Source organism: Rousettus aegyptiacus, unplaced genomic scaffold (genome assembly GCF_014176215.1).
Source record: "Rousettus aegyptiacus isolate mRouAeg1 unplaced genomic scaffold, mRouAeg1.p scaffold_m13_p_8, whole genome shotgun sequence".
NCBI classification, from domain to species: Eukaryota; Metazoa; Chordata; class Mammalia; order Chiroptera; family Pteropodidae; genus Rousettus; species Rousettus aegyptiacus.
In genome coordinates this window covers 3,535,690-3,558,748 of record NW_023416311.1, presented here as the reverse complement: position 1 = coordinate 3,558,748, position 23,059 = coordinate 3,535,690, and the positions used below count along the sequence as shown (strand labels likewise).

Here is a 23,059-nt window from a genome sequence, read left to right as displayed (position 1 = left end):
AGAGGCACGACGCTTAGACTATTTGGTCAATTCGAGTCAAGATGTGCTGCTTTTCCATCTACTGAGGGCTAATAGTGGGGTTTATGAGCCAGGAACTGTGAGAGAATTATCTGCTCTTCCTCATAACCACCCTTGCGACAGTCACTTTTAAAACTCTCATTTTACATATGCAAAAATAGGCACGGGAAGGATGAGTAAGAGAGCGGAGGGTAAAAGCCAAGTTAGGAAACGACAGGGGCACGCACCTACATCATAATTTGGAAAACTGGTAACATGTTTACATAGAGAACTTTGGCAAAATATTCGGGTCTTCTCCTGCCATTTCAAACCTTTCTTTCTTAGACGTTTTTTTTCCCACTGATTTGCAAACGGGTAGGGGATGCCTTAGGACGTAGCGTTGGCATCTAGGATTCTGCAATAATTTATTTAGAGAAAAAGATTGGTGAATATCGTATGCTTTCCAGTAGCCAGAAAAGAGAGGTTATCATTCTGCAGATGGCTAAAAAACAGCAACTTCGAAGAACGTTTCAGGGAATTTCAGACTTAGGGGAACGTTCCTACTCGAATTACAACGGCAGACGGACTACCTTGCGGTCAAGACTGTTTCCCGGCGTGCACCGCGCCTCGCGTAAGTACTACGCCATTCATCGCGCGTACCCAAGCGCGCAATGCACCTCGGGGATTGTAGTTTCTTGATGGCCCAACCGTTTCAACGGCCGGGGGAGCAACGGCCGGAAGTGCGGGCCCTGAGAGGTGGAGCCCGGGCGGCCGCGGCGGCAGCCGTTGCCAGGAGCCCGCGTTGCCGCCTGAGACCCGTAATATGGCGGGGAGGAGGAGGCGGCGGCGGCGGTGGACGGAGCTGCTCTCTGTTAGTACCAGTTGAGCCGTTCGCTTCCTGACAAGGCCCGTGGTGAGCAGCGGAAGGCTGGCGCGGCCGTGGGAGATCGGGTGTGTGCATGAGGAGGGGGCTCGACTTAGAGGGTCCTGGCGGCGCAGCCACCGGGCGGAGGGGATCTGGCGCCCTGAGGAGCTGAGGGCGGGCTCCGTACGGACCCCGAGCGCCGGTGCTGGGCTCCCTGCTCTCGAGTCTCTGGAAAGGCGCGGACGTGGGGCGGCTGGGGCCCCGGGGTTGGCTGTCCCTGGAGCGGAGGTGATGCTCGGGTGGTGGCAGCGCCCCGGGGCCCTGGGGATGGAGCCTGATTAGAGGAGCAGGGGGAGGTGGGCTTGGGGCGCCGGGGTGAGGGCGGAGGGTCTCGGGTCAATAAAACTCCGGCCCGAGCTGGAGAACCACCTCCTATTAATAAAACTGGGCCACGATGCTGGCGAGGGAGGCGACCCCCGGGTGTGCACTGTCCATTTCTGAACGCGGGTTTCTACATCCAGAGGCCCAGCAGCGCTGTTCACTCTGCCTCTGCGACTCTCTAGGGTATAAGCACAAGGGTAATAAATTGTCTTGATGGCCCCCGATGCTGCTAGCTGGTTCCCCCCCTGCTTCTATCTGGTTTTGAGTCCCTTTCCCAACCCCCACCCCATTTAGGCAAATGCAGAGACTAGAGATTGATTTAGTGGAGAGGAGTCTGGAAAGAGAGAAACGAGGAAGCTGTTTGTCCCCCTTTCTATGTTTTTAAGTTACGTTTGAATCTTACCAGGAACCAAGCACTGTCACTGCCTTCCAGGAGTTCATAATCTAGTGATAAAAATCATCACCATCATCATCATCATCATCATCATCATCTGCAAAATAAAAGCAGCCCCCATTTATTGATGCTTTCTGCATGTCCTGCAGTACACTAATTGCCATACGTGTATTAGGTCATTGAATCCTCAGAGAATCTCTTTGAGACAGATGAGATTGTCCCTGTTTTACAAATGAGGAGACTGAGGCATAGAGATGGTAAGTGGATTGCCAAGAACTTACAGCTGGTACCTGCCTGAATGAGAAACCTCCCCCTTTATTGCCTCTACAAGTTTATACCTTTGGGAGGACTGATGTGTAAACAACCAGCTAGAATCTAAAAACAAGGCGAGATCTGTTCTGTGTTCCTTTTACCATTTCCTTCAGTGACGTTTCTGGTAGAGCACTGGTGAGGAGCAGGTAGCAAGGGCCACACGTCTGTGGGGTTTGCAAAGAGGCTTATTTGGAGAAGAGTCATGGTACAAATTGTGAGGCAAGGCCTGTCTGAACTTGATGCAGCTGACAAATTAATAGCTCAAGTGGACCAGTAATGCTTGATGAGAAAGTATGGGGCAGTAGATTTATGGTTGGAGTGGCCTCGTAGTCTGGGTTCCCTTAAAAGAAAATGCTGCTGACAGATGATAATCGCATTTTGAGAACGGAAGAGCCTCTTGCTTAATCATACAGGGGACAGATGCTCACTTTTTAAGTGGTTGCCTTTGCAGTTTAGTGTCATTGTGAAACTACGATTCTCTAAATCCATTTTTCCTTGTTAGCTTCTTCACTGTGTAGTCCACTCTTCCTTTTTTTCTGGTTTACATTATTGTTTGAGCTAATTACCCTGACTTATTTATTCAGTACTTTCCTCGAGTGCTACTGAGTGCCGATGCTGTTCTGTGTAACGGGGATTCAGTGGTGAGCGAGACTGAGAAAGTACCCATGCTTATGGAGCTTACGTTTTGGTGGAGGAAGACAGACAAAATCCAAGGAAATAAACAAGATAATTTCAGATAGTGGTAAGTGCTATGGAAATTGGGAAGCAGCAGTATAATGTGGTAGTGACTGATGCAGGGTTAATTTAGGTGGAAAAAGGATAAGAAGGATCCAGTTATATTCAAGGATCATTTGGTAATTTCCAAAAATCATCATATTAACACTTGGATGTTTAATGCAATATCATATGCCATAAGATATGTAATAATAAATCACTCTACATCTATAATATGTATGACATACATGTACTGTTTAAGGAATGTGAATTTAACTTTATGAAGTAATGAGGCATGTCTGTAATGTTGCAAGGAAAATAAAACCATTACCTGAAAGATATTTTATTTCCTTAAGTTTCGCAGACCTTTAAAATAGAATTTTATGCTTTGTATATCCACAGGAAGTATATTACATTAATTAGTATATTGTATAAGTAAATTAACTAGTAATCTGTTTATGAAATGCTGAATGCTAGGTTGTGTTAAAAATATTTTGAAGTATTTTAATAGAAATGGGGTCATTTGAATTTCTCTTACATCTTAGCTTCTGCATATTTTGGTTGTTAGGATATAACATGGGTTGAAATCTAGACTGAAACTTGAGGCCTTGCTATGGTTATCATGCAGGAAGGCGGTGTGTTTTGTTTTTTACGAATATAAGTTTGCAAAATAATCTCATACTCTAGAGAACCATTTTCTTTGAAATTAAACTCTCACTTTGCATAAACCGAATCTAGAAATAATTAGACTCGATGGGATGGCAGGACAAAGTTATTAGCTGGACAGTCTAATCATAATTTGAAATATACCTTTTCTTCATTTCTAATTGTGCTATAATTTGTCCCTGACACTTTAGTGTACTGAATTTTTAAGTACCTGAGGCTTAGGACAGTATCAATTCTATCTTGTTTCATCTTTGCATATCCTAAATCATGAATTGAATTTCCCTGCCCTCTGTCTTTTTTCGTTAATTAATTATTTTAAAAGGAACACCGAAAGGAACATTAATGTATTGGTTTTTCTGTTTTCATAGTTCATTCCGTTGTTGGTTATGAGTCTGACGATGTCTCCCTTTGTATTTTCCCTTGCTTATTTAAAGGAAACAAAGCCAGACATAGTGCTATGGAAACAAGCAATCAAATATTTAACGCTTGCTAGGTGAATGAGTGCGGTGGGAATCCTTCCTGGTTACCTTGTAGTTTCATAGCCGCCGTCACAATTTTCCAGAAATTGTGAATTTGCTGGGCTGATTATTTTAAATAGTTTGACAAGATTCCAATTTTCAATAACAGAATAGAATTATCACTAGAGCCAATAAGTTTTTTGTTTTCCACTGATGATTTATTTGGCTAGTGACCATGGAGTCAATGTATTTTTAAGATATGCAAGTAATAGACTTTGAACTCCATGATAGAAAAAAGAATTTTTAAAAGTAAATATCCTCTTTTATATAAATAGCCTTTTTGTTTTTTTTTTGGGGGGGGGGGGCTAGTAAAGCATTTCTGACTTTGTATAATTTAGTTTTTATTGTGCGGTGTACATAAGTCCCGCTGATGAAAATGTATTCTATTTTATAATCTAAAGTTAGTAAAGTCATATAAAACTTTGTGTCTTTTAAGTAGGTTTCACTGGTGAGTCCTTAATATTTTTCTAAAGTAATCACATTTAAAAATTGATTTACATCCAAATGTTTAGAAACATTGAACATAGAAAGCAGCCCTTAGCCGGGTAGGATCTTGACCTAGACTTACCTTATACTCAAGATTTAGCTCTTGATCAGTGAAAGGTCAGTTCTAGGAATTGTGCAGTCCAGGAGTGGTTTGGTGTTCTATAAAATTTGCCAAATAAACTGTTTTTTCTCAGTACATTAAACATGCCATTTTTCTCTTGTAGCATGGTGGTGGGAAGATGGAGGAATATGAGAAGTTCTGTGAGAAAAGTCTTACCAGGATCCAAGAAGCATCACTGTCCACAGAGAGCTTTCTACCTGTTCAGTCTGAAAACAGCTCACTTATTCGCTTCCATGGAGTGGCCGTGCTTTCTCCACTGGTAAAAGTTCTCTGGTTTTTAAATAGCCGTTTTCTCTATAGTGAACCACAAAGGCAATTCACAGCAAAACAAAAAAACAAAGGATTATAAACATCAAAAAGATGCTTAGATTATTTATAATGAAAGAAATACAAATGAGTGAGCTTTTTTTACCTACTTGGCAAAGATCTGATAGGATTTGGCGTTCCTTAGGTTGTGGGGGAAAGGCATTTAGATGCCCTTTTGTTGAGAGAATCCGTTGATTTTATTTTTTAGTGAGCAATTTGGTAGTGTTTATCAGAATTTGTAAGTGTTCATAACCTTTGACTCGGCAATTCCATTTTGGGGAATATCTCCTGATTATATCTATGTGCCCAAAGAAGTATCCATAAGGTTATATAGTAGCACTGTTTAAAATAGCAAAAGCTTGACCACCCTGCACGTCTAACAGTAGTGGGCTAGTTAACTAGTTTGTTTTATAGAATCTCATACACGCCATTAAAATGAGAACAGGAGACCTAGATATGTCGGCACAGAAGGGTCTCCACAAGCTACCGTAAATCACTGCACACAGCACGCTCTCCAAGGCAGGATGGGGTAGTGGCTCAAAGCCCAACTCTGGTGCTTACTGGCCTGGGTTCAAATCATCGCTCTGCCACTTATCTGCTCTGTGAACTTGCACGTCCATTTTCTTTATTCATTAAATTAGAATAAAAACAAGGCCTACCTCATAGCGCTATTTTGAGAATTAAATGAACTAATACATTTCAAATGTTTACAAAACTACCTAGATCATGGGAGGTGTTCGCTTTATGTTAACTATTTGGATTTTTAAATAGGAATATTGCACTGTTTCTCTGGGGAAGGGTAAGGGGATATAGGATGAAAGAAGACACAATTTTTATCGTAAATCCTTTGATACTGTTTGAATATTTTTTGATACTGTTTGAATATTTTTTAAATATGCGTGATTGTATTTCAAATCAGAAAATTAACATGATTGAAAGAGAGTTAAGTTTTTTAATATAACAGGAGTTAAAAGATCAATATTTTCTGCCAACTTTTTATAATGAAATGTTCAAACATACAGAAAAGTTGAAAGGATAATGTGACCACATATATATCTGCTAGTTAGATTCAACAATTTTTTACGTTTTTGCCATCTTTGCTTTATGGTGTTTATGATTTTATATATGTGTGTGTATATATTTACCTACTCATCTTGTTTTATTGCTGAGCCATTTGAATATTCCAAATATACAACAACTTTCCCCTAAATATTTTGGTATACTTATTTCAAAATTAAGAATATTCTACTGAAACTCCAATACCATTACCACACCTTAAGACAATAATAATTTTAATAGCATCTAATATTCTGTTTATATTTCTCAATTTGTGCTCAAAATGTCTTTTGTAACTTTTTTTCCCTCTCTGTTCTGGATCCAGTCAAAGTTCACAAATAGCATTTACAGTTTTTTAATCTCTTTTTATCTGGAACAGTTCTTCTACCTCTTAAGAAAAGTTGTTGTTGTTGTTTTTTTTTTTTATGGTAGTGAAAATATTTTAAGAGACCAAACCAGTCTCGTAGAGTGCCTTATGTTTTAGATTTGTCTAATTGTTTTTTATATGATGATATTTAACTTGTCCACTGGTACCTGACGTATTTTTACACTGGAAATTAAGTCTAAAAGTTTGATTAGTCAGGTTAAACATTTAGCCTGGCAGGAATTCTTTGGAGATGATGCCATGTGCTTCATAGTAAATTAAGTAAAAAATTCCTTAATGTCTAGTTGTTTCTCTATTTTGATGTTTAGTTTGCACACTTATTTTTATAGCGGTGACTGCCAGATGACTTTTTAAAGGTATATATATTTTTTCCCCCTTTTTTATTAGCAAGTAAACTGTGGAATGATTCTTTGGTACCATGCAAATAAGAAAAAAATTTAAAGCAAGATTTTAATCAACTACTTGATGACATGTTGCTTGATTAGTTTAATATCGACAAAAATTTCTGAGCCTTATAGCTTAGGGTCTGTACCTCCATCAGTTACTTCTTTATAAGTCAAATCCTATGTTTATAGACATTAATCCATGTTTTTATGTTGTATTTGATGGAAGAATATTGCACCTTTCAAATTATTTTTTATGAGATGCTTCCATGTGATTAAACTTCCCAGGACTTAATAATTACGATTTAAATCCACTATAAAAAGATATAATGCTTAGAAGAGTTCAGTTTTTTTAGGTGCATTATATTCTTCTAGAAGTAGAACCAAATATGTGTTCTGATTTTGTAGGCAAAACATTATGTTTCTTTTATTGTATAACCTTCGGACATTTTCTCGAGGTAGCAGAGAGGTAAAACAGACACTGATGAGAAATCGAAGGATCTGACTGGCTCAGTCAAGTACGACATTGCCAGGTGACAAGCTCGGTGGCCAAAAGGGCTAATTTTGTCTCTCATTTGAGAGCATTTGATAAACAGTTTTTTTAAAACCTTTTTTTTTGGTTGAGAATAATTTCATCCAGTAAAATGCACAGATCTCAAGCGTCTCATACATTTCAATACATGGCACACACTCGCGTAACTTACACCCCCACAGAACATTTTCATCACCGCCACCACCAGGTCTCACGTGCCCCCTCCCAGCCATTACCTCCAGCCGCTGTTATGCTTCCGCTACATTTTAATGATTCTGCTTAAAAACTTACTGCTTTTATGCCATTTGTATGTTTATGAGAAATAATTACACACTTATGACATTTGGCAGCTTAACATTGAGAAAAGAAAGGAAATGCAACAAGAAAAGCAGAAAGCACTTGAAGTGGAAGCGAGAAAGCAGGTCAACAGGAAGAAAGCTTTACTGACTCGTGTCCAGGAGATTATTGAAAATATTCAGGTGCGTAATTTAAGCTGTTTTCAATTATGATTATGAAATCATGAGGTAAGCATTGATGATAATATTTTAGAAACGTATTTGCACTTACTAGTTAGTTACCAATATGCTTTACTGTTCTGTTTGAGAAGCTTCATAATTTGCGATGTTTCATTTCAGTTACTCCAAAGAAAATTCACTCGCTCGTTAGTGGTGCCCAGTACTTGAGTCAGAGGGTCCTTAGACAATGGAGCCTTACACTGAAAGTAGTTACTCATTGTCTGTGTCTCATGACTCTAAAAACATTGAATTCTCAGTGACACAATGACAGAATTGGCCATTGTGGTTCACCTCTGAACTAATCAGACTGTTGACTCTGTGACTTTATTCTCATTCTCTGCCAGCATAAATAACTGCTTCCATTTTTTTTGGTGACTATTCTCTTGTGTAAATGCAATTTAAATCAGATGAATGGAATTGCCTAAATGCATCTTAGATCCACATTAAAACCATTTAAACAATACATCTATGCCTTTCGTAATTGTTTTTATTTAGTTTAATTTAAAATTGTATAAACAATTGGTTTTAAGGTCCAGATCATTTCATACAAAAAAGAAAAACGAATTTGATTGAACAAATAATCTCTGCCACATATAGCACTGTTCCATTGGTTAGATCTTTATTTTTTCTTAATTTTTGGGATTTGTGGTTTGTAATTTCAACTAGATGTCGGTAATTCCTCCTAGATGACACATGTACAGTGAACCTTAGAATATTTCCCATTAACTGCTACTCTCATTTCTCTGTAGGTAGTAGATTTTAATTTGTGGGTTGTAATTACCGCTCATACTAAGTTTAAAAAATATAATGTGTAGCACAATAAGAGCAGGTTTTTGAATTACTAAATCTTTTTTATTATTGAAACAAAAATGGCATATCATTTTTGGTATACCAAATATGTTACTAATGAGATTATTGTTGAGTCTGAAAACTTTCTCCGTTTAATAGAGTATGTACAATGTTGAACTGTAGAGTAATGAATTAATTACGCAGGTAGAGAAATTTTACGTATTAAAAATAGATTTCTAAGGTCGGTTTCATCTGTAAAACCTATGATTCTATGATAGATCTTTTTCATTGTTATTTAAATCATCTAACCAAAGGCTCATATTAGTGCTGTGCAAAAAACATAGCTGCGGAATCTCACAAATGTGAAATGTGAGATATTTTAAGGAAATAATTTATTTAACTTAAATCTATGACTGTGTTTGTGGATTTTGCAAATATGTATTCCTTTTGTTTTATTTTGGTCCTGAGGTTGTGACTGAGTACACCTCGTACTGTTAATTGCATAGTACCTGGAAACCATTACATGTCTTGGGATTTGTAAGGCAAACTAGGAGTGCCATATGGTCTAGGAAGAACCATGTAGAAAACAACCGAGAAATCTTAAAATATTCAGGATTCTGAAGTCTATATTTATATGATAATAATTTCTGCCATTTTAATATGTGCTTTTATAATCTTTAGAAACCATCTTAGTTCACTTTTAATTTTTTTGAAGTCTATTTAGATTCAAATGTAATTTTATTGTTTTTTTCTATTGACTTTCTCGTTACGCAGTTATGCTCATCTTAATTTATCATTTTTTTACTTGTTTCACTTGTTCTGAAACTCATTAACAGGTTCCTGTTTGAAATAATCGTCATTTAATCACAATGAAATTTGTTTAATAAATTGGGTTTTAAGTTGAAATTTTTCTTATTTTTAAGTAACCTAAGCTTACATGGCTGAGCTATCATTTACTACAAATTTGCCTAATTATACAAAAGGATTTTGGTTAAAATTTGGAGTAAGCGTGTGGGAGGTAGGAGTCTTATTATGGAGGTTTTTTTCCTTAATATCCAGGGCACCTTAGTTTTTGTCAAGAGGGAACCATTTATATAAGATACTTAAGTACTTGCTATTTATCTTGTCTATCATTGTCGTTAGCTGATAGCACTTATAAGAGGAATAGTTGGAGACGTTAATAACATATAACCAGGAAAATGCTTGTATTCCAAGATTAAATTGCACATGGGCATATGAATATATGTGTGTATACACAAGCACATGTGTCAATATTTGCATCAGATTAGATAATTTCCCTTTTAAAAAAATTTTAACAGACAGGCCGTTCTGTCCAATAGATGTTATTTATAGTAATTTAAGCTCCATGTGATATAGAAAAAGGTCATCTTAGTTTTTGTTTGTGTTTTCAAATATTAGAAGTCTGAATCTTCAGTTTCAGTTTTAGAAAACAATGAAATCAAAGGCTTTTGTGCAATGAGGCAATATTACTTAAAAATTTTTCTTTTTCAGGTTAGAAAAACACCTAACGCCAGTGATTTTGATCAGTGGGAGACCGAAACAATTTACTCCAATTCAGAAGTCAGAACCTTGGACGTCCCTGCCACATTTCCTAACGTCTTGCCAAGCCCTTCAGAACACTCTACTTTCACAGAGTTTGAAAAGTTAATAGGGATTTTGCCTTTGGATATTGAGGATCAATTTAAATCTAATGGGATAGACCTAGCGAGGGACTCAGAAGAATTTAATTCTCTGAAGCAATGTGACAGTTCAAATATGAGCCCCATGGAAAATGAAGCTTCTCTAAAGTCCTCCCCAGCAGCTGCCGAGGAGACTCTTATTTCTGATGGTCTCTTCCCACAAAATGAAAAACAGGATCCATCACTTTTGGAAGAAGTTACTTCAGATCCCTACATAATGAGTCTTCAGAAACTGATGAAAAAGTCAAAGGAATATATAGAAAGAGAACATTCTAGACGTAGTCTGAAAAATAATGCGAAGGGGAATGTTAATGAGAGTCATTCAGACAAAGAAAACGATGCTGGTCGAGTGACAGCTGAGTGTGTGAAGGAGAAGACCCCGCCGATGGGCAGACCCTGCGGTCCAGTTATTCCCGACAAACCAAGCCTTAATCAGTCCAATGTTCTTCTCCAAGGTGCTTCCACTCAAGCAAGCAGCACGAACACGGCAGTTTTAGGCAGCTTTTCTAAAGCCGACATACCTGCAGGCACTGGCCATCCCACTGTTTCAGATCCTGATTCTGATTTTAAAGTCATTCCCACTTTTGTTACTGAAAACAATGTGATCAAAAGTCTTACCAGTTCATATGCCAAATTACCTAGTCCAGAGCCAAGCCTGAGTCCTAAAATGCATCGAAGGCGTTCTAGGCCATTATCAGCATGTCATATACTTATAAATAACCCAGTAAATGCTTGTGAATTAAGTCCTAAGGGAAAAGAACAGGCAGTAGACTTAGCTGTTCAAGATACTGATGGAGAAACAAATGTCCTTGAAACCGTGCCAAAGTTACCAATTGATTTAACAAGAGTTTGTTCAAGCAAGATATATGCCGGCAAAAATACGTCCGAAGCCATACAAGAAATGGTTTTAGGTAAATCAAATCAGGTATGTCAGTCTTCAGGAAATCAATTAGAAAAGAAAGTTTTTCATGGGCTTGCTGTAGTGGAAGGCCAGTTAACATCTGATGGGAGAGGACCACACACCCTGGACGGTCGGTGTACCACAGTGCCAAGGTCACATGAGCCGTGTGCCACTGGTCCGTGTGTAGCGACTCAAAACTTTGGAACCCTGAGTGGACTCAAGTCAGCCAGCATGTCAGAGAAAAACTGCAATTCACAGATGGAACTGAATAAGTCTTATGATGTAAAAAACCCATCTCCCTTACTAATGCAGAATCCGAATACCGGCGAGCAGGTGGACACCCCTACGGTGTCCTGTGGAAATGAACGGTTTTTGGATAACAGTTTTGAGAAAGTTAAACGGAGACTTGAATTAGATATCGATAGTCTGCAAAAAGAAAACTGCCCTTACGTCATAACGGCTGCAATAGGTGAACAGGAAAGGCAACATTTGCCAGAAAAAAGATACCATATCGGATCTGTCTGCATCAACAAGAATCACTTTTTAGAAAGTTTCAAAGGTAAGGAAAACCGGAAGTGTCTGCCGAGCAGATGGCACTTTTGTTTAATGCTTTTAATTGACATTTTGCAAAATAATCATAATCGTTTTCATCTGATCATTAGAGTACGTCATTTATCTGAGAGCATATAATAATTAGCTACAGCTTATTACCATTTGATAGATTTTCTTAAAGGATTTTTTAATTGAAATGATGAATCTTTCACAATCCACTTGGTGTTAAGAGAAGATTATTATGACTGGAGGAAAAAGTTGCGGCATGCAACATTACTCATAGTTTTAATCCAGTATATTACTCCGATGTCTTCCTTTTGGATTATGGTTTTCAGTATTTTCATCAGTTGGTCCTTTCATTTGGGATGAGATCTTCGTGTAGTTGGCCCTTCAGTAAACACTTTAACATCCAATTATTAGAGAAAATATCACAGATAAGGCTCTGTGTCTTTCAGAAAGTGTTTTTATTGATAGAAATGATTTCAAATTTCTGTTGCATCTAGTGTTGTATTAACAACAACTTGTTCAAACATCTCTTCATCACTCCTTAGTCATCACGATTCACAATTCTTCACTGATATGGAAGACATATTAAGTAAATTCAGTTCTTAGACATTGACATTTCAGCTCTAAACGAGTATATACCTTCCTGAAAAAAGCTTCACATTCTATGAACTGACACATGAAAAAATAACAGTGTTTATAGGAAAAATAGGGTTGGGGCAGACTTTTTGAAACCTGTGCAAGGTAATAGGAACTCTCAGTTGATAACCTGAGAAGCTAACTTGTGTTCTCCAGGTAAACCACATAACGTGGCTAGAAGCTGTCTCAGTGAATCCCAGGTGTACCCAGATCAACAGCCGTCAGTGATGGCACAGCCAGGTTGCTCTCCAGGTGGGCGCGGGAGGCAGTGCAGTGCGTCGAGAGCTGCCCACAGCTTTTTGTTGTCATCGTTGTGTCCCAGGAGGCCCACCCTGGAGGTGGGCCTGCGGGCTGTCTCTGAGGGCGTGCTCTTTTCTGTTGCATCTAGTGTTGTTCTGTTGCATCTAGTGGGACCAGCACCTCGGAAGGAGGGGACGAGCTGAGTGAATCGTGCAGTGACTTAGCCTCAGCCGAGACCTCAGCCGCCCCCATGGGGCACTCTGCAGTGTGGATGGTCCTTCAGTGGTCCAAGCTGGGGTAGAGGGTCTGGGTCTTGTACTGCATTGTTGATCGGACATACGGTGCAAGCATGAACTTGGGAGAAGCAGTTTTGTTCAGCCAAGGCCAAACCCAGAGAAGGCCGACGGCTGCGGGCTGTCGGGAGGCACCACTCTAGGGCGGGGCGGGGGGGGGGCTGTCCCAAGTTAAGTGGAGTAAGGAGAACCTGGACTGGTTCCATCAGTTCCAATCCTGACGGACTCTGTCACCTGAGTGGGTAGGGACGGTGAGAGGCAGGCCTTTACCTGCTAGCTCGAACTAAGAGTGGCAAAGGAGGACGCGGGACACAGTGGGGACCTGGGTGTGTCTGGATCACATCACATCAGATCCAGGGATACCGTCTGGCATCAAGCGTAATTTAAGTCGACGATGGAAAACATCACGTGCCAGCCTTGGACCTTTTCCAAATCTGAGGGAACACGTTTCCTTCCAGAAGGTGAGGAGACGTTAAAAAGCAAGATGTTAGCTTTTGAAGAAATGCGGAAGAGGCTGGAGGAGCAGCACGCCCAGCAGCTGTCGCTGCTCGTAGCGGAGCAGGAGCGGGAGCAGGAGCAGCTGCAGAAGGTGAGCCCGCGACGCGCGGCCCTGGGGCTGCCCAGCGGCTCCAGCCGGGGGCCTGCCACCTGGTTGTGCCTGGGACACCTGCAGTCCCCCTCATGCATCTTAATCTGAGGGGTCATCGGTTTCGATGCATGGATAGTGTTTGTATTACCAGAATGTGAGGTTTAATGCTTAGATTCTTTAGCTAAAAATAATGTAGAATTTACCAAAAGAATACTTTCTCGAATCCTTAATTCAAAAATTTACATTCGTAAAAGGTGTTTTATAATTAGATGCTGAAATACGCATTCTGCGAGATTATCGTTAATATAGCATTTTAGAATCAACTAAATTGTCGATTTTATTCAAGGGAGGAAAACTTGAAGTAGTTTGCTGATACTTATATGTACTTTTAGCTAAGCCTAACATCATACTATTTTGGGATATGATTTAACAAACTATCTACCATATTTTGTTATCCTAAACGGTTAACCCCCAGGAAATAGAAGAGCAGGAGAAGACATTCAGAGAGAAGAGGCTGGTGACGGCAGAGGCCTCGGAGCCGGATCCCGGCAGTGCGGCGGGCTTGCCGTGGAGACCGGCGAGCGGCTCCGGGGCGCTGGAAACGGTGCAGGCTTCGCGTCCTCACACTTCCGGTTGGTATTTAACCATCCCTTCCCCTTGAAAAAATGATCCTATAGCAGGGTATTTTATTTGGCACACTTTAAAATCGCAGCTTTTTCCTTCAAGTAATTCCATGTCCAACCCACTGCTGTCTGCCAGCTGCTTAGTGAGCAGTGAGACATTAAATGATAGCAGATCAAAGACCAGTGAGCAGGTGTTCAGGAGAAAAGCCACGTTAGCAAGGAAAATATCAGGAAACCTGGCTCGTCAGAGTCCAGTCTTTGTTCACTCATGCAGCAGGTGGTATGCTTCAGGTGAAAACACAGTTTGCTGTCTCCAGAGTGCTCTTGAATTACTACATCTAATCCCCAGTAAGAGCTTATCTGTACATCATCAGTTATCCCGAGATGCTGTTTGTGTTGAAAAGATCCATCTGGTGCATAAGCTAAAAGTCCATAAATATTTTAAGTCTGCATGTAGATCAGTTTCAGAGGTAGTTGTTATTGATTGGCAGAAGTGTCTGGGTGTTGGGCGTATTCTGATTATATGGCATCAAGGATAACACTAGATGTATATATTTCTCTAGGTTTCATAAATCCTGCCCTACAACACAGCTTTGGTTCTACAAATGAAGCACCATTCTACCTCTGGGGGTCATCAGCTAGTAGCCTGACCAAACTCTCAGTAACAAGGCCTTTTGGACGGGCCATAACGAAATGGTCTCAGGTGGGCAAGTGTAATGCTATATAACATATATGTGTCTATTTTCTGTCTGTCTCTTTAGCTATCTAGCTATCTTTCCATATTTTTATTTGTTTGTTTTTTTTAGGCGAGGCAACTCTTGGTTGACCTCACAGATTGCAAGGACTTTGTCAGCTTACAATCCCTTACTTTTTTATTTTTTTATGCCTACAGCACCTGGTCTTCCTAGGTGGTCTCCCATCCAAGTACTAACCAGGCCCGACCCTGCTTAGATTCCGAGATCAGAAGGGATCAGGCTTGTTCAGGGTAGCATGGCCATAGACTCTTTCTGTATTTTTAAAAGAGCTACTTTATCTTAGGTTGTACAAATGAGCATGAATATTTTTGCCAAACATCAAGTAGCTTATTAGCCTTTATTAAAGATGAAACTATGCAGAGCATACATGTGTAGAAGAACTTAGTTCCTTGTAATAGATTCAGAAAAACAATCCTGATGTAATTTTGAGATTCCGAAAACGTTATGTCTATCTTGTTTCTTCTAGGTTTGCAGTCTGGAAATACAAACAAAATTTAATAAAATAACGGCTGTGGCAAAAGGTTTTCTTACTCGTAGGCTAATGCAGACAGATAAACTGAAGCAACTTCGACAAACTGTGAAAGTAAGATTGTTGAAAATCATTTTCATTCACTTCTTTCTCAGTTTATATCAGTCTCTTTGTTATAGCTGAGTTGGCAAATTAGTTCAGAACTTAGATCACTTTTTAGTTATCATAGGCAATTTTAGGAATCTGGTTATTAATCCGATCCAGGGAATTCTTTAAAATATGTAAACGAATTAGTTTGTGTATTTTCATCTCACTTTAAAGAGAGAGCTGTTTGACTTCTAATAAGTAATAGTTTTGTGTTCTTAGTAATTTTTGGATTGACTGAGAAAAAAAAGGAACTCCAGTGATCATCATGAATCCTTCTAGAAACGCAGTTTCTGATGGAGCATTTTTTCTTTCAGGATACTATGGAATTCATAAGAAGTTTTCAGTCAGAAGCACCATTAAAGAGAGGGGTCGTTTCAGCACAAGATGCTTCTCTTCAGGAGAGAGTGTTGGCTCAGGTAAACGCCAGGTCCCGGAGGCTTTGGGAAGCAGAAAAGTTTTCCTTCTCTTATTTAATCCCTGAAAGTACACTTCAATTAGAACTGTAACCTCTTTCTCTAAATAAAAGTATGTGTATACTGAACCCTGACCTCATTTTTTTCAATGGACACAGTATTTTCTTCTTTTGAACCTAGTTGCGAGCTGCCCTGTATGGAATTCATGACATATTCTTTGTCATGGACGCAGCTGAAAGAATGTCTATTCTACGCCAGGATCGAGAAGCTCGCAAAGAGAAAATGCTAAGGCAAATGGTATGTCATCTGATCTTCTAATGAGTGAGTGAAAAAGAAACTCCATTTCTTCTCGTCACAAAATGCTGCTGACATCAGGCAGGAGTTTTTTCCCCCTCACCGACCAGTCGTTTGACAGCAGCTGGATGTCCTGCAGTTCAGTTCATTCTGACACTGTCAACCCGGAGTTATCAGATCCTAAAGGTCAAGGAGGCAAGTAAGACTGCCCCTACTGCAGACCCTATTTGCAGGGCCCAGGTTGTCCCCTGTACTTCTGACTGACAGCTATAAATCAGGGTTCCCGTGACACCCTCCTTTGGGTCTATAATTTTTTAGAATGGCTCACAGAGCTCAGGGACATGCTCGCTCACATTTACTGGCTTATTCTGTACTAAAGGCTGCGGAAGCCTAGGCAGATGGAGTGGTGCCTGGGGTGAGATCCAGGAGCTTCTGTAGAGTTAGCTCCATCTTCTCCGCACGTGTGTGTTCACTAGCCCGGAAGCTCTCTGAACCTTCGTCACGTAGGCAGGATCGATTACTCAAGCTCTAGCCTGTCTCCTGTCTTGGGAGGTGAGGCTGCAAGTTTCAAGTTTCTGATCACACTCAGCCTTTCTGACGACTATTCCCCTTACAGGAGTTCACACAGAGTCACCTCACTAGAACACCTCCTGTCACCCAGAAAATTCCAGTGGTTTAGGAGCTCTGTGTCCGGAACCAGTGTCAGAAACCAAACGCTAGAGCAAAAGATGTCTCCGCCAGCCCTGTCACTCAGATCACAAGAGTTTGAGGAACTTAGCACTGTGTTAGCAGACCATGTATTAGCAGGAACCGGGGGCTGAGAACAATATATTATTATTTCACGATGAGGTTCTTCTGGGTTTGGGGTAATTGATATGAAATATTCTCTGTTGACTTCAGCTCCCTTCCTACGATTTCCATGCACAGTTAAGTCCCAGGATTACCAGCAACATTGAAATCTGTAGATGGATTTAAAAGAAATGGGTGAAAGAATTGCACATTGTTTTGTGATTGGATTTTGGAGTTGGAGCTTTGTCCACAGAATATTGATTGCTTGGGTGGCTTATAGAAAATTATCATTTGCTCCTGATGGAATGTCCTTGAAACTATCGTGTGGCTTTGGCCTTTTTTGGAAATCAGAAACAGGCTCCAAGTTAATTTGAAATATATCAATGTTGAATATCTGCAATTTGAATTAGAGACTTAAGTGTGATTGGCAAAAGAAGAAAAAGCAAATTTTGTATTATTTCATTGGGAAAAATAATTTTTATTAATTTTTTAAAAAATTGAACTGCTTCAGTTATGAAGACAAGGTTAAAGTTCAAAGTGCTAGTAAGAGACGCTTGCCCATGTGATTGCAAATCATCCCGTGCTATCATTTAGTGGTGTTACTGGTCCCGCTAGAGCTTTATGTGACTTTTGTATTTTAAAGGATAAAATGAAAAGTCCACGAGTGGCGCTTTCAGCTGCAACACAGAAGTCTCTTGACAGGAAGAAGTACATGAAGTAAGTGTTTTTGTGTGTCATGTCCTATTTATTTAGTTATTATCAAACCAATTTATTTTAGTCATTGGTCGATCTGTTTGTATGTTCATGTTAGTTCACTTTTCTGCAGCCGAACTGATGGAAATCCCTTTTTCTATAAAAAATTTTATTAAAATCAGGTGGTAAAATCTGATTTCATCTTTAAAAAATTCGTATTAACTATTAAATTTGTCAGGGTTCAACTTGTGTAATTGGTAGCCAATCAAATTATCTTAAAAATAGTTCATCCTTATAGTCAGTGTTAGTTTTTATATCTTTTAAATATATTTTCTTTCTAATATCCTAACAATGTCATGAGAGGAAAAAGCTAATGCAAAGAATATCCTAAGAACTTTCACCAAAACTCTTTCTTGACAGTAGTCTCTAGGCTCCTTAGTGTCTCTTCATGGTATACCAGCTTTGAAATGGTGGTTTGTTTCTGCCATCCTGTATCACATTCGTAAACATGTTTTTCTCCTTTTTTAAATACATTGTTTGTGTGTCCTTATTTTTATACTCTGTTAGAGCCGCTGAAATGGGAATGCCAAATAAGAAATTCCTGGTTAAACAAAATCCTTCAGAAACAAGGTGAGAAAAAGCACTTAGTCTCAGTGAGAGGCTTTTTTTTTTTTTTTTTTTTTTGGTTATGTTTAAAGAAAAGAAAATGTTATAAATCCCAAGCTCGCTTTCCGTCGGTTTCTTCCACGTTACATCAGTAGCACACTTCCTGTTGGAGGATCGTGGGGGTCAGAATCCGTGTTAATGCCTGGTCCTGTACCTTGTCATGTGTCAGACCAGATGTCCCCGCTGTCCCGGTGGGAATTGGAGCCCCTATGTCCCGAGATCAGTCCACGGTCCGGGGGCCTTTGGTCCTTATTTCAAAACCTGAGAAAGCCAGCCTCATAGTTCTGACCTGTTTCTACACGTACATGAGTGAAGTTTCTTCTCTTAGATGTTTGAGAGGAAAAGTTGGCTTTTGGAAAGTATATAAATAAATTATCTAAAAGCAGAGGAGTTAATACTCACATTGGACATCTTTTTCCTGACAAAACTCAAAGGTTTGGGTTCTTGTTGAACAAAATATAAGTACTATGTTAATTTGCTTTAATCATTTTGCTTTGCTATATATTGGCCGTATCATTGCATAGATGACTTCCACCTCACTGCTGTCGTCTTTCATCTATTGAAAGAAATTGGGGAGAACATGGGATTTACTTTGGGAATTAATTTTTTATTTACTTTGTCCACAGAGTCCTTCAGCCAAACCAAGGCCAGAATGCCCCCATTCACAGGCTGCTTAGTCGACAAGGGTAAGAACGCAACACGCAGGATTAAAAACATTTAACTCAGCGTTGGCTTTAAGGGGGAGAATAATTTAGTGCTCATTAGATCGCATTTTCCAAATGTGATCTTTTATAGCATCAGAAAGATCTCGTAAAGTTCCGTGTTCAAAGATGACCCGTTGGTGTACTGTCAAATGCGTGTTACATTTTAATTTTCGTTTATGTTGGCATGCTTTTACTTTTCATTTCATGCCATTTTGCTCATCGAATACTATAAACATCCGTAGAGTACGTTCAGCATCACCGAAGTGATTCTCCAGCAGAGTACCCGCCATGGTTACCGACTCCTGCTGACGCAGAGGCGCAGCTTCCTTACTGAGTGTGCATGAGACTTAAGTTCTTTTCAGGCTTATCTGTGCTCAGAACAGCCGATGCAGGACGGTCGCTTTTGTTGAATGTCGAACATTTAGACCTTGATGCAAGTGACTTATTACTTCTTTTATGTTCAATTAGAACCCCTAAGACATCAGTGAAGGGGGTTGTGCAGGACAGACAGACGTCCTCACGGAGCAGAGCGCCTCGCAGAGCGCCTGTGGCAGGTGTGTAGCGACGGCTTCCCCGAGCCCCTTCGCAGGAAGAGGCCTGGCTGCCCCGTCACGCGGGCCCCACGCCTGGCACCGTTGTCTGTGCTGCCACCATGCTTACCAGTCGCCCTGCTGCCGGTCGTCGGTGCGTCCGCATGTCGTGGCAGTCGGGAGAGCTTGGAAAAACCGTGGTTCCAGTCTTGATTTCTGTAATAATTTTCTGGAAACACTGTTTTCTATTTTGTAATCTGAAAAATTTGTAGAATTGTAAGCGCTTAGTTCAGAAACCTTTTTATAAATGATGGCGCCGTGACGCCTGCATCTGTGTGTGTCCAGGGCGCCACCCAGAGGACCCGTCCGCACCTGAGGGGGCGTGGCTCCCGCCGACCACGTGATCGCGCGTGACCGGCACAGGTGTGGGGGGCGGATTTTGTTTTGGGTGTCTCTTCTTAATCTTTTGCTCAGTAAGAAACTTGAGCTAACTCTCTGTTTATATTCATTATTTGAGGATTATTTAAGGGCTAAACTAAAAACTTTAAAATTCTATGTATGGTGGCAAGAAGACAAATTTAATGTTGAGTTAATGCAAAACCCTTAATCTAATGTTTAATATTTTTTAGGTATCTTTGCTTAAGACACTTTGATAAGCTCACCAAAAATTACGTGATCCATGAGAACCACTTTCAAAATACTTTGCTTTAACTATACTGCTTTCTAAGCATTAAAAAACCTAAATTAGTCACCAATGAAGATTAAACCTTAATCAATTCTAATCTCATTAATATGTAATTAACATATTTTAGAGTTTTTATTACTCAGTAATTTCCTCTAAATTAGGAAGGAATAAGCAACATAAGAAATTTTTTTGTGTTATCACCATCCGTTTACATAAATTCCAAGAAAACAAGATACTGATCCTAACTTGGAAGTGCCTGCTGGCATTCTGCACATAATGTTGCCTAAGATCTTTAAATGTCATCTTGTGCAAGTCACTGCCAGTGACGGTCAGTGGCTTCTTCCCAAGGGGGTTATGGAATCGAAAATCTTTATTCCAGAGGTAGTCAGAGTCACCCGGTCTGAGACGACCAGAAGCGCTCAGACCCACCACAGCCTGTCGCTTGCGAAGTCGTGTGGAATTTTAAGACACTCAGTTTCTCCCCGCCGCAGCCTTACGCATCGTGTTACGTCCTCGCGCGCTGGCAAATCCCTGCGGGCGGGGTCGGTGCTGTTGTGCCCGACGCTGCCCCTTCGCTGCATGACGTGTCTCCATGTTCTTTTCTCATACATTTCATCTCCACTTTTTGTCACTTGTGAACCAGTAAGCAAAATAGCAACCGCCGGTTGTGTTTAGTGATACTCAGCAGCGTCAAGGATGAATAGAGAGTCGTTGCATTAATAATATACACGGCGAAGTTTGGTATTTAGAACTATTATGGTTTAATTGCATCGTAACATAATTATTAATACACATGAAGTTAACCCTTGAATTAACATGTGTTAATATGGATCTAAACAAGTACAGAAATTCTTTCCTATATCTCTAAAGATTTATTTATGTATGAGTGCTTATTTAGATGGCCGAAAAAGACTAAAGAATTTTATTCATTTACACAAAACAGAAATTTGGGATATGACTGATTAAAAATCTAACTATGAATCTCAATACAGGGATCCATAGTTGTTTTTGAAAAGATAACTCTTCACTGCTTAGATTTTTAATGGCCTAGATTATGTTTCGAAGAAATTTGAAAGTACGTCTTGATTTACATGGAGAACAAACACTTTATTAAGCAATTTATAAGACACTTATTTTTGTTAGATGATAGAATATCATACTCTCAGACCAGAGTAGAATTCTAAAGTATCAAACTTCGCTGCAAAGCACTCGAAGTCGATTATGGTTTTTACAAACTAAACTGCAATCTTCCATCTCCTGTATTTTAAAACATTTGCTCATTTAATGTTTTATGCCTGACTCAGGAGTTGATGGCGAAATTCAGAAACCACTAATTAAAGCCGAGTAGGGGGCAGTCACACAAAACGGTTAAGGGAAACATCAGGTCGACTGGGTTCTGAGTCTCTGCTTCCAGCTCTGTGACTCTGGCAAGTGACTTGCTCTCCCGCGCCTCAGTTTTATTATCCTTAAAATAGAGATGACAGTTTCTGCCTCAGGATTGTTTTATATAAGGATTAAATATGATGGTTTATATTGCTAGCTCAGTGCCTGGTACGTAGTAAGCACTTATTAAATGGTATTATAGAAAAACTAACATTGAGAAATAATACTAGTTTTGCTCTATTTTTAGGAGTATATGCAGGAAAAATCCAAAGAAAGCGGCCAAATGTTGCGACAATTTAAGAAGACAACATTCATTAGGATAAAAAGGGGTGAGGGTTTCACCCATGTCACTGTCCCTGCCCAGGGCCTTTTACTTAACCCTGGACTCTGTTTACACAGACCAAGTGACGTCGAAGGACTGAGCAGTTATTTGGATAATTTGGTCAAATCCGGCTAAGTCCTTCCCTGGACGCCAGTTTCCTTAATATTAAGTTTGGGTGAAGACAAATTAATATTTAGTTAATATCTAGGCTTGATCTGTACAAACACAAGTTTGCTTTATGTACCCAGATGTCTGCCGAGAACCTTTTTGTAAACTCAAAAGGAAATTTAGGTTTATTTCTATAAAATATTGAAAATGTATGATAAATTATAGGTTCTGAAATATAAATTTTATCCATCTCCACATATGGTCGCTGAGTTTGATACCCGAATCCGGTGCTGCTCTGTTCAAAGGGACGTCATCACAGAAAACTGTTCCCAGGCTTTGCAAGGACTCGGACGCATCTCGGTCTTCACGTTCTTGGACCTGCAGGATAACCACAGAGGACAAAGCAGTCGCCTGCGGACTGCAGGCCACCCGACTTTGACCACAGGAGTAGCTGGGGTCACCATTTTGGTCACAAGTGCACACTCCTCTCCACAGCTAGTCGTCTTACAGAAATGTTAGACGTGGTGTGCGCCACCCCAGTGCTCAGAATCGTTTCCACTCTGCTCTAAAACCTTCCTGCGGAGGGTGGCGGCTGGCGACGCCAGCTGGGCCGTCTGACCGGAGTGGCACTTAGGCATGCGTCGCTCGTCACACGCCCACTTCCGTAGCCTAGGATGACATGTCGCATGCAGCTCGTTTTCTGTTCCGTCTGTATTGTTTCTTCACAGTCTGCTTTTTATAGCATGCTCGATTTAGGAGAGAATAAAGGGCTATATAATATATTCAGATTTTCAAATGGGGTAGTGATATTGTCTAGTTGAAATTCCGCATTACTTAAGAGGCACTGATTTTTAAAGTTTTTCATCACTAACATTCATTTAAATATAAACCAAAAAATGTTACCAAGGGAACGTGATGTTATGAAAGAGAATGTCACTGCTGATTTGTTGTACGATTTCCAAAAAGGGCATTGTGCTGCTCACGTAAAATCGGGACTGTGTACATCTTTCTAACTCGAATTCTAAAGAGATACTGGTACTTTGAAATAAAATCGGGACTGTGTACGCTTGATCTTTCTAACTCGAATTCTAAAGAGATACTGGTACTTTGAAAATGCAGACTCTCCATGTCCTTAATATCC

The 23,059-nt window shown here is 39.9% G+C and overlaps 1 protein-coding gene and 1 non-coding gene across 9 annotated transcripts; one reads left to right on the top strand and one right to left on the bottom strand.

Moving 5' to 3' along the window:
* Nucleotides 1–741: 741 nt before the first annotated feature.
* On the top strand, nucleotides 742–22,700 carry CCP110 (centriolar coiled-coil protein 110). Of its 8 annotated transcripts, none has more exons than XM_016157018.2 (17): nucleotides 742–910; nucleotides 1,650–1,894; nucleotides 2,534–2,691; nucleotides 4,558–4,713; nucleotides 7,467–7,595; nucleotides 9,933–11,580; nucleotides 13,210–13,337; nucleotides 13,813–13,969; nucleotides 14,524–14,663; nucleotides 15,182–15,298; nucleotides 15,646–15,747; nucleotides 15,925–16,041; nucleotides 17,471–17,544; nucleotides 18,088–18,150; nucleotides 18,813–18,872; nucleotides 19,359–19,444; nucleotides 21,736–22,700. In XM_016157018.2, the coding sequence occupies exons 4-17, from the start codon at nucleotides 4,573–4,575 to the stop codon at nucleotides 21,786–21,788; spliced, it is 3,015 nt and encodes a 1,004-aa protein (XP_016012504.2). In that variant the 5' UTR covers nucleotides 742–910; nucleotides 1,650–1,894; nucleotides 2,534–2,691; nucleotides 4,558–4,572; the 3' UTR covers nucleotides 21,789–22,700. The 8 variants fall into 8 exon arrangements, with proteins under 8 accessions (XP_016012504.2, XP_036081470.1, XP_016012499.2 ...); XM_036225577.1 differs by having other exon boundaries at nucleotides 747–910; nucleotides 1,677–1,894; nucleotides 13,207–13,337; XM_016157013.2 differs by having other exon boundaries at nucleotides 747–910; nucleotides 13,207–13,337.
* LOC118607227 lies at nucleotides 14,844–14,962 on the bottom strand. Its single transcript, XR_004952742.1, has one exon. It is a non-coding gene; the product is annotated as a 5S ribosomal RNA (ribosomal RNA).
* Nucleotides 22,701–23,059: the final 359 nt, after the last annotated feature.

Bases quoted from the DNA above. Each gene is read 5' to 3' on its own strand.
- CCP110 (XM_016157015.2), top strand. From the start codon at position 4,573: ATGGAGGAATATGAGAAGTTCTGTGAGAAAAGTCTTACCAGGATCCAA. The intron at 4,714-7,466 runs GTAAAAGTTCTC...GACATTTGGCAG, and splicing joins TGGCCGTGCTTTCTCCACTG to CTTAACATTGAGAAAAGAAA. The intron at 14,664-15,181 runs GTGGGCAAGTGT...TGTTTCTTCTAG, and splicing joins CCATAACGAAATGGTCTCAG to GTTTGCAGTCTGGAAATACA.